This window comes from Fringilla coelebs (genome assembly GCF_963513975.1).
Source record: "Fringilla coelebs genome assembly, chromosome: 17".
In the NCBI taxonomy this organism is placed as follows: domain Eukaryota; kingdom Metazoa; phylum Chordata; class Aves; order Passeriformes; family Fringillidae; genus Fringilla; species Fringilla coelebs.
In genome coordinates, this window is record NC_140043.1 from 8765288 (window position 1) to 8782738 (window position 17451).

General features: G+C 52.2%; 1 protein-coding gene across 2 annotated transcripts; it reads left to right on the plus strand.

Annotated features, from left to right (window-relative positions):
- Window positions 1–7808: 7808 nt before the first annotated feature.
- Window positions 7809–16955, plus strand: PGAM5 (PGAM family member 5, mitochondrial serine/threonine protein phosphatase). 2 transcript variants are annotated; one of them, XM_084217241.1, is made up of 6 exons: window positions 7809–8102; window positions 11089–11267; window positions 12492–12617; window positions 13012–13100; window positions 13403–13536; window positions 15337–16955. In XM_084217241.1, the coding sequence occupies exons 1-6, from the start codon at window positions 7846–7848 to the stop codon at window positions 15485–15487; spliced, it is 936 nt and encodes a 311-aa protein (XP_084073367.1). In that variant the 5' UTR covers window positions 7809–7845; the 3' UTR covers window positions 15488–16955. The 2 variants fall into 2 exon arrangements, with proteins under 2 accessions (XP_084073367.1, XP_084073368.1); XM_084217242.1 differs by having other exon boundaries at window positions 13406–13536.
- The last annotated feature ends 496 nt before the right edge of the window (window positions 16956–17451 follow it).

A 17451-nucleotide genomic window follows, 5' to 3' on the forward strand; every position in this document is an offset into this window, starting at 1 on the left:
CTGGAAATGGCATCCCAGGGGCATCGCAAAACTGCCACAACCTGGCCTCCTCGAGGGCTTTCTCCTTGGCCCCTGCCCTAACCCTAGGCTGATTGGCTGCCCTGCCTAGGGTTAGGGTTAGGGTTAGGGTTAGGGTTACGCCTAGGGGTCAGGCTTCCGCAAACTAAAAGGCCCAGGGCTCCGGGCACACTGCAGCTGCAAAGGGCATCCCAGGGGCATCGCAAAACTGCCACAACCTGGCCTCCTCGAGGGCTTTCTCCTTGGCCACTGCCCTAACCCTAGGCTGACTGGCTGCCCTGCCTAGGGTTAGGATTAGGGTTAGGGTTACGCCTAGGGGTCAGGCTTCCGCAAACTAAAAGGCCCAGGGCTCCGGGCACACTGCAGCTGCAAAGGGCATCCCAGGGGCATCGCAAAACTGCCACAACCTGGCCTCCTCGAGGGCTTTCTCCTTGGCCCCTGCCCTAACCCTAGGCTGATTGGCTGCCCTGCCTAGGGTTAGGGTTAGGGTTAGGGTTAGGGTTACGCCTAGGGGTCAGGCTTCCGCAAACTAAAAGGCCCAGGGCTCCGAGCACACTGTAGCTGCAAAGGGCATCCCAGGGGCATCGCAAAACTGCCACAACCTGGCCTCCTCGAGGGCTTTCTCCTTGGCCCCTGCCCTAACCCTAGGCTGATTGGCTGCCCTGCCTAGGGTTAGGGTTAGGGTTAGGGTTAGGGTTACGCCTAGGGTTCAGGCTTCCGCAAACTAAAAGGCCCAGGGCTCCGGGCACACTGCAGCTGCAAAGGGCATCCCAGGGGCATTGCAAAACTGCCACAACCTGGCCTCCTCGAGGGCTTTCTCCTTGGCCCCTGCCCTAACCCTAGGCTGATTGGTTGCCCTGCCATGGTTAGGGTTAGGGTTAGGGTTAGGGTTACGCCTAGGGGTCAGGCTTCCGCAAACTAAAAGGCCCAGGGCTCCGGGCACACTGCAGCTGCAAAGGGCATCCCAGGGGCATTGCAAAACTGCCACAACCTGGCCTCCTCGAGGGCTTTCTCTTTGGCCCCTGTCCTAACCCTAGGCTGATTGGCTGCCCTGCCTAGGGTTAGGGTTAGGGTTAGGGTTAGGGTTACGCCTAGGGGTCAGGCTTCCAGAAACTAAAAGGCCCAGGGCTCCGGGCACACTGCAGCTGCAAAGGGCATCCCAGGGGCATCGCAAAACTGCCACAACCTGGCCTCCTCGAGGGCTTTCTCCTTGGCCCCTGCCCTAACCCTAGGCTGATTGGCTGCCCTGCCTAGGGTTAGGGTTAGGGTTAGGGTTAGGGTTACGCCTAGGGGTCAGGCTTCCGCAAACTAAAAGGCCTAGGGCTCCGGGCACACTGCAGCTGCAAAGGGCATCCCAGGGGCATCGCAAAACTGCCACAACCTGGCCTCCTCGAGGGCTTTCTCCTTAGCCCCTGCCCTAACCCTAGGCTGATTGGCTGCCCTGCCTAGGGTTAGGGTTAGGGTTAGGGTTAGGGTTACGCCTAGGGGTCAGGCTTCCGCAAACTAAAAGGCCCAGGGCTCCGGGCACACTGCAGCTGCAAAGGGCATCCCAGGGGCATTGCAAAACTGCCACAACCTGGCCTCCTCGAGGGCTTTCTCCTTGGCCCCTGCCCTAACCCTAGGCTGATTGGCTGCCCTGCCTAGGGTTAGGGTTAGGGTTAGGGTTACGCCTAGGGGTCAGGCTTCCAGAAACTAAAAGGCCCAGGGCTCCGGGCACACTGCAGCTGCAAAGGGCATCCCAGGGGCATTGCAAAACTGCCACAACCTGGCCTCCTCGAGGGCTTTCTCCTTGGCCCCTGCCCTAACCCTAGGCTGATTGGCTGCCCTGCCTAGGGTTAGGGTTAGGGTTAGGGTTAGGGTTAGGGTTACGCCTAGGGGTCAGGCTTCCGCAAACTAAAAGGCCCAGGGCTCCGGGCACACTGCAGCTGCAAAGGGCATCCCAGGGGCATTGCAAAACTGCCACAACCTGGCCTCCTCGAGGGCTTTCTCTTTGGCCCCTGTCCTAACCCTAGGCTGATTGGCTGCCCTGCCTAGGGTTAGGGTTAGGGTTAGGGTTACGCCTAGGGGTCAGGCTTCCAGAAACTAAAAGGCCCAGGGCTCCGGGCACACTGCAGCTGCAAAGGGCATCCCAGGGGCATCGCAAAACTGCCACAACCTGGCCTCCTCGAGGGCTTTCTCCTTGGCCCCTGCCCTAACCCTAGGCTGATTGGCTGCCCTGCCTACGGTTAGGGTTAGGGTTAGGGTTAGGGTTACGCCTAGGGGTCAGGCTTCCGCAAACTAAAAGGCCCAGGGCTCCGGGCACACTGCAGCTGCAAAGGGCATCCCAGGGGCATCGCAAAACTGCCACAACCTGGCCTCCTCGAGGGCTTTCTCCTTGGCCCCTGCCCTAACCCTAGGCTGATTGGCTGCCCTGCCTAGGGTTAGGGTTAGGGTTAGGGTTAGGGTTAGGGTTACGCCTAGGGGTCAGGCTTCCGCAAACTAAAAGGCCCAGGGCTCCGGGCACACTGCAGCTGCAAAGGGCATCCCAGGGGCATTGCAAAACTGCCACAACCTGGCCTCCTCGAGGGCTTTCTCCTTGGCCCCTGCCCTAACCCTAGGCTGATTGGCTGCCCTGCCTAGGGTTAGGGTTAGGGTTAGGGTTAGGGTTAGGGTTACGCCTAGGGGTCAGGCTTCCGCAAACTAAAAGGCCCAGGGCTCCGGGCACACTGCAGCTGCAAAGGGCATCCCAGGGGCATCGCAAAACTGCCACAACCTGGCCTCCTCGAGGGCTTTCTCCTTGGCCCCTGCCCTAACCCTAGGCTGATTGGCTGCCCTGCCTAGGGTTAGGGTTAGGGTTAGGGTTAGGGTCACGCCTAGGGGTCAGGCTTCCAGAAATTAAAAGGCCCAGGGCTCCGGGCACACTGCAGCTGCAAAGGGCATCCCAGGGGCATCGCAAAACTGCCACAACCTGGCCTCCTCGAGGGCTTTCTCCTTGGCCCCTGCCCTAACCCTAGGCTGATTGGCTGCCCTGCCTAGGGTTAGGGTTAGGGTTAGGGTTAGGGTTAGGGTTAGGGTTAGGGTTACGCCTAGGGGTCAGGCTTCCAGAAACTAAAAGGCCCAGGGCTCCGGGCACACTGCAGCTGCAAAGGGCATCCCAGGGGCATCGCAAAACTGCCACAACCTGGCCTCCTCGAGGGCTTTCTCCTTGGCCCCTGCCCTAACCCTAGGCTGATTGGCTGCCCTGCCTAGGGTTAGGGTTAGGGTTAGGGTTAGGGTTACGCCTAGGGGTCAGGCTTCCGCAAACTAAAAGGCCCAGGGCTCCGGGCACACTGCAGCTGGAAATGGCATCCCAGGGGCATCGCAAAACTGCCACAACCTGGTCTCCTCGAGGGCTTTCTCCTTGGCCCCTGCCCTAACCCTAGGCTGATTGGCTGCCCTGCCTAGGGTTAGGGTTAGGGTTAGGGTTACGCCTAGGGGTCAGGCTTCCGCAAACTAAAAGGCCCAGGGCTCCGGGCACACTTCAGCTGCAAAGGGCATCCCAGGGGCATTGCAAAACTGCCACAACCTGGCCTCCTCGAGGGCTTTCTCTTTGGCCCCTGTCCTAACCCTAGGCTGATTGGCTGCCCTGCCTAGGGTTAGGGTTAGGGTTAGGGTTACGCCTAGGGGTCAGGCTTCCAGAAACTAAAAGGCCCAGGGATCCGGGCACACTGCAGCTGCAAAGGGCATCCCAGGGGCATCGCAAAACTGCCACAACCTGGCCTCCTCGAGGGCTTTCTCCTTGGCCCCTGCCCTAACCCTAGGCTGATTGGCTGCCCTGCCTAGGGTTAGGGTTAGGGTTAGGGTTAGGGTTACGCCTAGGGGTCAGGCTTCCGCAAACTAAAAGGCCCAGGGCTCCGGGCACACTGCAGCTGCAAAGGGCATCCCAGGGGCATCGCAAAACTGCCACAACCTGGCCTCCTCGAGGGCTTTCTCCTTGGCCCCTGCCCTAACCCTAGGCTGATTGGCTGCCCTGCCTAGGGTTAGGGTTAGGGTTAGGGTTAGGGTTACGCCTAGGGGTCAGGCTTCCGCAAACTAAAAGGCCCAGGGCTCCGGGCACACTGCAGCTGCAAAGGGCATCCCAGGGGCATTGCAAAACTGCCACAACCTGGCCTCCTCGAGGGCTTTCTCTTTGGCCCCTGTCCTAACCCTAGGCTGATTGGCTGCCCTGCCTAGGGTTAGGGTTAGGGTTAGGGTTACGCCTAGGGGTCAGGCTTCCAGAAACTAAAAGGCCCAGGGCTCCGGGCACACTGCAGCTGCAAAGGGCATCCCAGGGGCATTGCAAAACTGCCACAACCTGGCCTCCTCGAGGGCTTTCTCCTTGGCCCCTGCCCTAACCCTAGGCTGATTGGCTGCCCTGCCTAGGGTTAGGGTTAGGGTTAGGGTTACGCCTAGGGGTCAGGCTTCCAGAAACTAAAAGGCCCAGGGCTCCGGGCACACTGCAGCTGCAAAGGGCATCCCAGGGGCATCGCAAAACTGCCACAACCTGGCCTCCTCGAGGGCTTTCTCCTTGGCCCCTGCCCTAACCCTAGGCTGATTGGCTGCCCTGCCTAGGGTTAGGGTTAGGGTTAGGGTTAGGGTTACGCCTAGGGGTCAGGCTTCCGCAAACTAAAAGGCCCAGGGCTCCGGGCACACTGCAGCTGCAAAGGGCATCCCAGGGGCATCGCAAAACTGCCACAACCTGGCCTCCTCGAGGGCTTTCTCCTTGGCCCCTGCCCTAACCCTAGGCTGATTGGCTGCCCTGCCTAGGGTTAGGGTTAGGGTTAGGGTTAGGGTTACGCCTAGGGATCAGGCTTCCGCAAACTAAAAGGCCCAGGGCTCCGGGCACACTGCAGCTGCAAAGGGCATCCCAGGGGCATCGCAAAACTGCCACAACCTGGCCTCCTCGAGGGCTTTCTCCTTGGCCCCTGCCCTAACCCTAGGCTGATTGGCTGCCCTGCCTAGGGTTAGGGTTAGGGTTAGGGTTAGGGTCACGCCTAGGGGTCAGGCTTCCAGAAACTAAAAGGCCCAGGGCTCCGGGCACACTGCAGCTGCAAAGGGCATCCCAGGGGCATCGCAAAACTGCCACAACCTGGCCTCCTCGAGGGTTTTCTCCTTGGCCCCTGCCCTAACCCTAGGCTGATTGGCTGCCCTGCCTAGGGTTAGGGTTAGGGTTAGGGTTAGGGTTAGGGTTACGCCTAGGGGTCAGGCTTCCAGAAACTAAAAGGCCCAGGGCTCCGGGCACACGGCAGCTGCAAAGGGCATCCCAGGGGCATCGCAAAACTGCCACAACCTGGCCTCCTCGAGGGCTTTCTCCTTGGCCCCTGCCCTAACCCTAGGCTGATTGGCTGCCCTGCCTAGGGTTAGGGTTAGGGTTAGGGTTACGCCTAGGGGTCAGGCTTCCGCAAACTAAAAGGCCCAGGGCTCCGGGCACACTGCAGCTGCAAAGGGCATCCCAGGGGCATCGCAAAACTGCCACAACCTGGCCTCCTCGAGGGCTTTCTCTTTGGCCCCTGCCCTAACCCTAGGCTGATTGGCTGCCCTGCCTAGGGTTAGGGTTAGGGTTAGGGTTAGGGTTACGCCTAGGGGTCAGGCTTCCGCAAACTAAAAGGCCCAGGGCTCTGGGCACACTGCAGCTGCAAAGGGCATCCCAGGGGCATCGCAAAACTGCCACAACCTGGTCTCCTCGAGGGCTTTCTCCTTGGCCCCTGCCCTAACCCTAGGCTGATTGGCTGCCCTGCCTAGGGTTAGGGTTAGGGTTAGGGTTAGGGTTAGGGTTACGCCTAGGGGTCAGGCTTCCGCAAACTAAAAGGCCCAGGGCTCCGGGCACACTGCAGCTGCAAAGGGCATCCCAGGGGCATCGCAAAACTGCCACAACCTGGCCTCCTCGAGGGCTTTCTCTTTGGCCCCTGCCCTAACCCTAGGCTGACTGGCTTCCCTGCCTAGGGTTAGGGTTAGGGTTAGGGTTACGCCTAGGGGTCAGGCTTCTGCAAACTAAAAGGCCCAGGGCTCCAGGCACACTACAGCTGCAAAGGGCATCCCAGGGGCATCGCAAAACTGCCACAACCTGGCCTCCTCGAGGGCTTTCTCTTTGGCCCCTGCCCTAACCCTAGGCTGATTGGCTGCCCTGCCTAGGGTTAGGGTTAGGGTTAGGGTTAGGGTTAGGGTTAGGGTTAGGGTTGCGCCTAGGGGTCAGGCTTCCGCAAACTAAAAGGCCCAGGGCTCTGGGCACACTGCAGCTGCAAAGGGCATCCCAGAGGCATTGCAAAACTGCCACAACCTGGTCTCCTCGAGGGCTTTCTCCTTGGCCCCTGCCCTAACCCTAGGCTGATTGGCTGCCCTGCCTAGGGTTAGGGTTAGGGTTAGGGTTACGCCTAGGGGTCAGGCTTCCGCAAACTAAAAGGCCCAGGGCTCCGGGCACACTGCAGCTGCAAAGGGCATCCCAGGGGCATCGCAAAACTGCCACAACCTGGCCTCCTCGAGGGCTTTCTCCTTGGCCCCTGCCCTAACCCTAGGCTGATTGGCTGCCCTGCCTAGGGTTAGGGTTAGGGTTACGCCTAGGGGTCAGGCTTCTGCAAACTAAAAGGCCCAGGGCTCCGGGCACACTGCAGCTGCAAAGGGCATCCCAGGGGCATCGCAAAACTGCCACAACCTGGCCTCCTCGAGGGCTTTCTCCTTGGCCCCTGCCCTAACCCTAGGCTGATTGGCTGCCCTGCCTAGGGTTAGGGTTAGGGTTAGGGTTACGCCTAGGGGTCAGGCTTCCGCAAACTAAAAGGCCCAGGGCTCCGGGCACACTGCAGCTGCAAAGGGCATCCCAGGGGCATTGCAAAACTGCCACAACCTGGCCTCCTCGAGGGCTTTCTCTTTGGCCCCTGCCCTAACCCTAGGCTGATTGGCTGCCCTGCCTAGGGTTAGGGTTAGGGTTAGGGTTAGGGTTACGCCTAGGGGTCAGGCTTCCGCAAACTAAAAGGCCCAGGGCTCCGGGCACACTGCAGCTGCAAAGGGCATCCCAGGGGCATCGCAAAACTGCCACAACCTGGCCTCCTCGAGGGCTTTCTCCTTGGCCCCTGCCCTAACCCTAGGCTGATTGGCTGCCCTGCCTAGGGTTAGGGTTAGGGTTAGGGTTACGCCTAGGGGTCAGGCTTCCGCAAACTAAAAGGCCCAGGGCTCCGGGCACACTGCAGCTGCAAAGGGCATCCCAGGGGCATCGCAAAACTGCCACAACCTGGTCTCCTCGAGGGCTTTCTCCTTGGCCCCTGCCCTAACCCTAGGCTGATAGGCCCAGCTCCCACCGTCTGCCCTCGTAAGAGAAGCTCCAGACCCCTCATCAACCTTGCGGCCTGTGCTGGACCCTCCTCAGCACTCCTGGTCTTTGTTGTACTGAGGAGCAGCTGGGCAGAGTTATAAGGCTGAGGGCTTAGAATTAAATATGACGGACTCGGCAGTGCCGGGTTAATGGTTGAACTCAACGTACAGGTCTTTTCCACCCTGAAGGATTGATTGATCACGGCATCAGGCGATTAAACCAGGCAGAGCTGGCGGGAATCCCCTGCCGAGCCCTACACGGTGACCCGCCTGGGGTGGAAACCGGTTTGGGAGCGGCCAGGCAGGACCAGCCCCTGAGCCCGGCCTGAGGCGGGTGCAGCTCCACGGGCACCGCGGCTGGGGCAGAGAGGGACGGGTCCGGGAGGGTCTGTGAGGGCCGGGGGTCGGTGGGCTCCGTGCCGCCCCGTACGCCCCGCTCGCGGAGGAATCTTGCCCCGCACCGCGCTCCGTCCGGGGCGGGGCGCAGCAGGGCGGGCTCGCCGGTGAGGGGCACGCGGCCGCCCCGCCATGTCGGTCCGCCGCGCCTTGGCGCTCGCCGCCTGCGGGCTGGCGGGCGGCTCCGTCCTGCTCTCCGCCGTCGTCGTGGGCAAGCAGCCGGCCCGCGGCGGTGGCGATAGCGAGCCGCGCCCGGGGGGCTCCGCCGTGCCCTCCGCCGCGCCGCCCGGCTTGCTGCTGCTGCCGCCCACCGCCTCCTGCCCGCCGACCGCCGGCTGGATCGAGAGACCCGCGGGCACCGGCAGCTACTGGGACAGCAACTGGGACAGGTGGGCGCGGCCGGGCTGCCGTGGCGGGGCCGCCTCCTCGCCCGGGGAGGTTGCGGCTGTGGTGAGGGGCCGGGGGGGATCCGGGGGGCGGCGGCAGCTGCCCTAAACCCCTCTCCGGAACCCCGGGGGGAGCGGGCTCGGGGCGGGGCAGGGTCCTTCAGGGGCCGGGAGGCCCCGGGTCCCCGCGGGAGCAGCCCCCGGCTCGACGGGACTCGTTTCCCGGTGAAATTCCGTGTGGTGACCCGCTCAGAGCAGAATCCAGCTGAAGTTCGTGAACACCCGTGGAGCGCTGGAGCTCTGGAGGGATGAGCGGGCGCTGGGTTTTGTTCAGACAGCTCGGAGATTTCCCCTGTGCAGATCCCTTTATTCTGATGCTTTCCGCCAGCAAGACTGCCAAGTCTCAGGCTTGTGATAAATGTAAGCTGGGCAGAAGCTTGCCTTTTTTATTTATTTTCCAGCCATGCCTCGATGCTGCTGTGTGTCTGCACCAGGGCTTTTCAGCAGCACTCCCTGTGGATGCCAGGCGTTCTCACGTGCTGGGCAGGCACGGGGCCTACTGCTCATGAAGCTGCCTGGGCTTAAATCCTTGTAAAGGCACTGTGGCTTTGAGCCTAACTCACTCGTGTTCTTCAGCGTTGAAACACATCCACACAAGGGTTGGCTACATCTTTTCTGAATCTTTAATTAGAACGTGCAGATATCTGCATGGAGCTTTGGCTCATTTGGCTTCAGTCTGGTAGAATTATCTCCCAGGGGAGACTTATGTCAGGCTTCAGTTTAATCATAGTAAATTCAAACCTAAGCACTAACAGATTTTTATTGTATAATGCATCATTTTGATTTTTGAGAGGCTGCAGGATTAAATGCTCATGTAAATATGGCTATGTACACTCCAGTGATAAAAATACCTTCATTAAATAAGGTTACAGCTGGTTACACAATTATACTGAGGGAGGTACTAAAGCTGCTTGTTTAACTGCAACTCCAGGCCTTCCTGGTTCTGCTAAATGGTTGATTTTCTTCAAGGATTCTACAGTACTTTCAGACTCGATTAATTTTTTTTAAACCAATCCAGGAAGTAGAGATTGTGCTTTAGCTTACAGAGCTGTCACCGCTGCCTGAGCAAACATGGCCAGATAATACTTCCTAGCAGGCCAGGATAGCCAATCACCATTTGTCACAGTGTGCAGACAGTGGCAGTGGAATATATTACTTACCACAGATCAATTTGTTTTCTGCTGCTTGTGGTCTACCAGTTGTGGCTTAGGTTGTGCCTGCTTGAAATCTTAATCTTGACTTTTGGATATTATTGGCAGAAGCATAGTTGTTAAATGGCTTATAAATATAATGAATATGTGACTACTGTTCTTTGGGGGCAGGGAATGTTTAGAAAATCAAGTCTTGAGCAGATAACTTGACACTACAATATTCTTAAAAACCAATGGCTTTTCAAGTTTGAAACAAACAAATGCAAATATCAAACTTGTTATTGGTCTGACAGGATATCACACGTGGAATGTTGGTCTGCCACTTGCACAGGAATTGTGCAGCTCAGTTCTCAGAGAGGACAGATCTGGTTTCATTCATGTGGAATATGTAATGGAATATGGCAGACACCAGATGATTTATTCCCCTTGCTGCTTTACTAATGTGCTTGAATTGATTTTAAAGATTTTTTTTTTTTGTTTTTGTATTGTATCTTGCCAGCAGTATAGTTTCCAGTGAATCAAAAGTATCCTGTGAAGTAGCAATAGAACTTCTTGTTACTGGCCTGTTGTTTCATTTTTAATGCCTTCCTGAGGAATTAACAGCTTGAGGACTGTGTAGAGCCTCATTGTCTGATGGAAATCACGTGTTCAGTAAAGCAAAATGGAGGCAGGAGGGCTTTGCACAGCCAGTCTTGCTGTGAGAAGTAGGTGTGGGAAACAATAATTTTCTGTGAACAAATTACTTTTTTCCAAACTGAATAAAAATTATTTTCCATTAAAAAAAATCTATCATCAAAGAAACAAGTTTAATACTGGAAGAAGTGAGTTGTGGTATGAATAAAATACACTCTGAGGTGGAGTGACATAGAAAAGGATTTGCATTAATGGGTGGAGGATCAGTGCAGAGAGGGGCCCAGACTAAGGTGGGAAGGTTTGGGCAGGGTTGGTGCTGATGGTGCAGGGTTGGTACTGGAGGTGGGAGATCTGTAGCACTAAACCTGTGATAGCAGAGAGAGGGGGAGATCCCTGTCCTCAGGAAGAACCAGGTCAGCTGTCTGGGTGATGTGCAGAGCAGGGTGCTTGTGTGCACTGTGACAAGTGGAAGAGAGATTAAAGTGGCATGAGGGGAGAGAGTGCTGAAAAGATGAAAGGATAAATAAATAAAACACTCCAGGCTGAAAAATATAAATTTTACTGGAGAGACCTGATGTGACCTAGTTTAAAGCAGAAAATAATTCTCAGTGTGCACTGAAGAAGGTTGGAGTCTTTCTAGGATGTTGTTGGGGGGGGTGATTTTTTAGTCATTTCATGTAAATGCGATTGATAAAGTACAAATTTTTTAGGTGTTATCACAGGGCTTTTTAGATATGAAGCATTTCTCTTCTTTAATGGTCAGCCAGCACCTTTTCCTCTTCTTGAGTATCCTTCCTGGTTAGTTTTTCTTGTCAAAAACCATCCTGTTACACCCTACAAGTTTTTCTGTTGCTCATTGCTTTTTTTTCCCCCAATAGTTAATTCAGGTGGTTAGCACTAAGTGACAAATTTACTTTTGTCAAGTTACACCGTTTAACCCATGATAATAACTTTTTTTTTCCATGCAGACATTTATTTTTACTTTTCACACAAGCGTTTGAATCAGTTTCATGATACAAGTGGCTAAACTGTCAGTTTTACTTCTTCAGCTATGTCTGGAATTAAGGCAAGACTACATATCTGTAAAAATCCTCTGCCTCTCAGTCTCCCCTATCTGAAATGACTCTTTAAATGTGTTTGTTTAGACGTGAACCACTGGCTCTTATCAACCTCAAAAAGAAAAATGAAGAAACCGGGGAAGAGGAGCTCGCCTCTCGCTTGGATCACTGCAGAGCAAAAGCCACCAGGCACATATTCCTGATCCGGCACTCCCAGTACCACCTGGATGGCCGGGCTGACAAGGACAGGACTCTGACCCCACTGGGTAGGTATCACCAGCAGCATCATGCTTTGCATCTTGAGGAAATGATTTTTTACCTGGTGTCAGTAACTTAGCACTGTTCTGGGTCTTGCTGCCAAACCTCAGTCTTACTTTCTATATTCTTTTGTGGCAGAAAGATGTCATGAATCAGTGTGTTTTCTTCAGTTTTGATCCAGACATTAAGATGTGATTTAGAGAGTTCTGAACACATTCCGTGGTAAAGAAGCTTGTCAAAGGAAATTCCAAATTATCTTAAGGTTGCTTTAGCAAACTTTCGTGCCAGCTGATGTAATTCCTAAGGGCTGTGGCTTTTAAACTTTATTTAGATGGATTTTCCTTGTGTTTCTCTTAACTTAATCTGCTGATTTATTAAAAAGAAAACGCCTCTGACTTTCAGCCGGATCGTTTATAATTAAATACATTGCACTTTTGTCACTGTTTCTGGGAGTACTGCTAATCACTTACATGAATTGAGGATAACCTTTGTCTGTGTTAATCTTAACTCACTGATCCTGTGACTAGGTCTCAGATGCTAATTAGTATTACTTTTAATAATGTACTTAAAAAGCAGCGAACACTTCCTTGATTATATATTTGCCAACACTGTTTTCAGAGGGGGAAAAATTATTACTGTGGACTTTTTTCCCACCCACATCTCAATTACTGGTGTGCAAACAGGAGTGAAATGCTAATTGCAGGCCTTAAGTGCTGTGGTAAACTGGTAACAAAGCATAATGTTAATCCTGTCTCATCCTGTGCCTTAAGTAAGTGACTTAACCTGTCTGTTGTCTTTTCACCTGCCTGCCTGAAAGGTGGGCTGAACCCTCCTGAGGCTGCCCATGTGCTGTGAACTGTGCCAAGCTGGTGTTGCCTTTATGAACAACAGCACATTCAGGCCTCAGGGGGATTGTTGCTTCCTGGGGATGGGGCTAGCAGTGATACTGAGTACTGAAGTGAACATTGCTGAGTAAGTGTTGGGTTTTGGGTTTTTTCCTAATTAAAACCAATAATTTTTTTCCTACTGATACAAGTAGGACTTGAAATTGTCCAACCAGTAAGCTTGGCCTGAGTAGTGGCTCTTCTGAAAATGTTTTCCAGTTGCTTTTTGAAAGGAAAAAGCCCAGCATCGATGTAGATCTTTTATGTCTGCTGGACAGCTCTCTTGGTAGTTTGTGTGAGTTCTAATGGGAGTGTCAACCAATTTATATAATGAATGTGCTTTTTAAGGTCGAGAGCAGGCTGAACTGACTGGACGCAGGCTGGCAAGCTTGGGATTAAAATTTGATCAGATTATCCACTCCTCTATGACTAGAGCAACTGAAACAACTGAAATTATAAGCAAACATCTCCCAGGTAAGAGACTTCCCTTAATTTTTCATTGTCTTCTGATTCTTAAAACTGCTTCCAGTAGAATTCTAAGCTTTTCCTTAAGGATGAGATGTTATTTTGCCATTTCCCAGCCCTGTGTCAATGTCTGTATTTATAAAGAAACCTACAGCTGTAATTCTGCTTGTTTCCAGTTTATCTTTAAAATACAAATACATTTTTTCAAAGTGTAACAGGCTGTTCTGTTCGGTTGGAATAAGTTCTCTTGCTGATGGCAAAACAGTTTTGTTGGAGAGTATCATGTTGGAGAGTAAACCTTCCTCAAAGAAAGACTGTGAAAAATGTATTGATTCTAGAGTTGTGGGGCTGTTTGTAATGGCACGTGAACAACTTGTTTCTGAATGTGTATCTAATATTTCAGGAGTTAAAAAAATCAGTACTGATCTGCTGAGAGAGGGAGCACCTATAGAACCAGACCCTCCAGTCTCCCACTGGAAACCAGAAGCTGTGGTAAGTTTTCCTTTAAAGTTTTTTTTTAATTTATGGTTTGGAGGTTTTTTCAGTATACTCTGTATGGGCAGTAGCAATAACTTGCAGTGTTTGAGCTGATGTTTGTTATCACAGCCCTTAGATAATTGCCTTCTTTCCTCCTCCTCAGTAAGTGTGCAGAACAGTTAAAATAACCTGCAGTCCTTGAGCATTAGTTCAGCCCCAAGTGTGCACCCAGTGACCAGGAGCTCTTGAGGAGGAGGCCCAGGGATGCAGGCAGTGCTGCTCTGAGCTGTGTGTAACTGTGAGCTCGGTGCCCTCAGCAGTATTACGAAGATGGTGCTCGGATTGAGGCTGCCTTTCGAAACTTCATCCATCGAGCTGACGCCAAGCAGGAGGAGGACAGCTACGAGATCTTCGTGTGCCACGCCAACGTCATCCGCTACATCGTCTGCAGGTACGGGCTGCCTGCTCGCTGGGGCTGCTCCAGGGAGGGCTCACTCCAGCTGGGCTGGCTTGTGCCACCACTGAGGGAGGAGATGAGTTGATTTCACTTCTTTGAAGTGTTGGAGATCAGTGCCTGCATTGTGAGCAGCTGCTTCTGCAACTTCATCAAGGTACATTTGATAGTTAGAACACTTTCATTCTAATTCTAAAGCAAAAGTGGCTAAGTTAGTGAAACTTCACCTTTTTTGTACATCTGGACAATTACTTTAATTACTATATGCTTCTGCTTCCATAAACTGAGGGTAGTGCCTGTTGGAAAGGATTACAAATAGATGCATTACTGAATGCATCTCTTTGAGGTGACATGAATTTGAGCTTACATAATTAAAGATTGATTCTGTTTTGGGAATTCTTTACGAATGGATATTTTTGAGTTATGTTGAAGTTGCATTAGTGTGTTTTTGCAGTACTGCATTAAAGGGAGAGAGGGAGAGTGGATCTTTCCGATAACATCAAGGTTGTTCGTAAAGGAGAAAACATTCTGGATCTTTGCCTGTCTCTGTATCCAGTCAGCTGAGTCTATTTTATTCCTCTTCCCCATCCACAAAGCACTGTCTGTAAGATAATTTGTCGTGAGCAGGACAGATGTGATTAAACTTTAATCTGATCAATACCTACAACAGTTTCAGTTAGCTTTATTTAGCTGAGCTAGGTAAATTCTAGCCTGTCTGCTCTGTGGGCTGCTTTAGAGCTTTTCAGAATTGCTATACTTGAAATTATTGATCAGGTAAACAGGCTATTCTTTCCTGTGCTAAAAAATACCACGTTGTTCTTGCCAAGGCTTTATCTGAAATACTTACATACCTTTTTTCTCTTTGCTGCTGCCTTCCTCTCCATTTTAATGTCTCTTCTGTGCCTTCGATTGCAGTCAATCTGATAGTACAATTTAACACAATCCATGTAATATTTCCTTCAAATCTAGCTTGGCTGTAGCTGGTATTTAATTTTTTGAGCTTTCTACAACTGTCATAAGAGCCAAAACGAAGTTATTGCTCAGTATCAGAGGCAAAAGCTGTTTGATGCAGCATGGTATTTTTTCCAGCTGTTTAATACAATTGATGGAGCTCCTGAGGTGGCTGAGTTAGGAAATTCAGAATGGCTGCAGACCAGCTGTGATGCTGTGTTTCTGTGGAAGGCACAATGTACATGTCCTTGTCCTTCCTGGGGAATGATGTAGCCCATTGAAAGTAATTCCAGTGAATTTCTTCCCTAGGCAGGTGCAGGCCACTGGAGGGAATCCTGTGTCACTGCCTTTGCTGTGGGGGTGTGGCCAAAATGGAGTGTGACAGTCACTGTTTGCCACACCCAGGTCCTCTCTGCTCAGGCAGCCCTTGGGTGCTGAGCCAGCTCTGCCTGTCCCACCTGCACAGGTGTTGTGGTGCTGCAGCCTCGCTGGGCCATCCCCTGCCCTGGCTGTGATGGGGCTGCTCAGAGCACTCCTGGCAGCCTCACTGTGTTGGAGCTGCTGCCTTCTGTCCACTTGAACTAATCCTGTCAGCAGTAATCACAGCCATCTGCTGGACTCTGCTTAGCCAAGGGCACTCTTGGCCCCAGTCCAGTTACCAAGCTGCAGTTTTACAAGGCTTTTTTTCCGAGGCTGACTGGGGGCATTGGTATGCAAGCTGTACAGTGCTCACCAATTTTGAGTTTCCCCCTCCGTCTCACCCTTATCTGGGACAGATGATGATGCTCTGAGGGCTTGTTAATCTAGCTGTTCATGAATTACTAATGTATGTGTTTTTGTCACCAGAGCACTGCAGTTCCCCCCAGAAGGTTGGCTGCGACTGTCTCTCAACAACGGCAGCATCACTCACTTGGTGATCCGGCCCAACGGCAGAGTGGCCCTTCGAACACTGGGTGACACAGGTTTCATGCCTCCAGACAAAATCACACGCACCTGAGTGAGCCAAATGGATGGAAGGCTGTCCAGGAGCTGCCTCTAGTCTCTTTGCACTAGCACATTCTGCTACAGTACCACTAGATTTTTATTACATTGGGGTGTGATGCTGTCTTAAAAATGTCCTTTAGCCCCATTCCTCCTTCATATTCATATCTGCCTTTCAGTCCGGAAATGAAGAAACCTTTGTAAGCCTGAACATGTCCAGTCCTTAAGTATTCCCCAAAACTCAAAGCTGAGCTGTGGAATACAGGTTGAATGTCTGCTCAGCAGTTGCAAGAGCACTGACTTTTCCCTCACCCCGCTGTGAATTTCTCTAACCAAAGCTTGCTCCTGTGGGTATTTTTCTTGTGCAGGAAAGCGACTGGTGTGGGAACAGCCTTGTATCACACTGCAGCTAAAAGAAAAGGTGAGCCAGCTTGTTCCAGCTCCTGCAGAAGTGACAAACAGGGAATTCTGCTGTCCAAAGGACAAAGGGATAAAGCTTCAGTTTTTGTAAGCTGTTGAGTGTGTATGTTGATGTTGTGTCATTGTTCCCCTCTGCCCCCAAAAAGCCCATGTAAACTGTGCCTGGAGGTTATGAGCATAAAGGAAAGAGGGTAAAAAAAACCATTTGCCTCAGAGCTGTGGTGCTAGAACTAACTGCTGCTTTTCTATTAAGTGTTCCACCATCCTCAGGATGTCCTTTAAGATGTTTTAAAGAATATTTTTCAGTCTTGTAAAGCCTTTAACCAAAACATGGTCTGGAGAAGTCTGTAGGGGTGAGGCCGTAGCAGTAAGATGGGAGGAAAGGAAAGCAGCAATCTTCTGTTACTGACATATTTTTGAGTGCTCTTTCCCATTGATTTGTCTTTGTTGATCCCTTACCTTCAGAGTAGAGCAATACCACCACTGAGTTCAGGGTAGTGATGCTGCAGGTCAGAGGTGCTGCAGCACTGAAGCAAACTGCTGTTGCCAGAATGGTGAGCAGGTGGCCATGGGGTGGCTGGTCTAGGGCGAGTGTGTAGGACAGGCATTGGGCAGAATGCTTCAAGGGCCTCCTTCATACAGCTCTGATGCTGCTGGGCTTCTGGGAGGGGAGGGCTCAGAAGCATTCTGAAGCTGGCTACCCTGAGCTGCTGTAGAAACTTGGCTCAGTTTATAGTAGGACAGCAGACATAACTACCTTGTTTGACAGATTCTCTGATCAATAAGGATGTTGATGAGATGCTGAGCTTACTCCTGTCAGAGCTGTATGAAGCATAATCAAGGCACACAGCCCATGGAGAAAAGGATTTAAGGTCTTAATACTGAACTGCTGCTACATCAGGAGAAGGTCAAGGGAACAGGGTAGGGAACTGATTACTGTGTAGTGTAAGGTGTGGGGGGCAAGAGGAAACCATCATGGATGTCTCTCATTGATGCAATGAGAATAATTTATCAGTTTTTGTCTATTAACTTTTTTTAAGGTTTTGAATAAAATACTTGGTTTGTCTGTCTTTCCTGTCTCTTCAGCTGAATGGCTGCATGGGCAGCTGTAGCAGGTGTGGCTGGAGCTCTGCAGGGACTGCTTGTGCAGAACCTGGTGTGTCCCACACTGCTCAGGGCAACAGCTCTTTCACCAACCACCTGAAAGGTAAAGTGGAGGTGGGAGCCAGAGCAGTTAATTGTCATCAGCCACAGAGCTGCCCAAGAGGGGAACTGCTGTAGCCAAAGCACAGCTAGTTGCAGGACTGTGTCACCACCATGAGGAACCAGCACCTGTAAGATGAAAATTCTGTGATTTTTTTAGTGTTGTGGGTGCACATGTACCCTCTCACACACATCCCCTGTGTGTGAATGAGCTCTCGGTGGGCAACCAGAGGACACAGCACCTCTTTGCACAGGTACAGAAATTAACAAGAGTTTCAGTGGCACTTAAGGTGGAAAGTGTGAAATTTAAAATTATGTCTTTTTTACCATAGTCTGAGTTCCTGTCTCTTCAACACT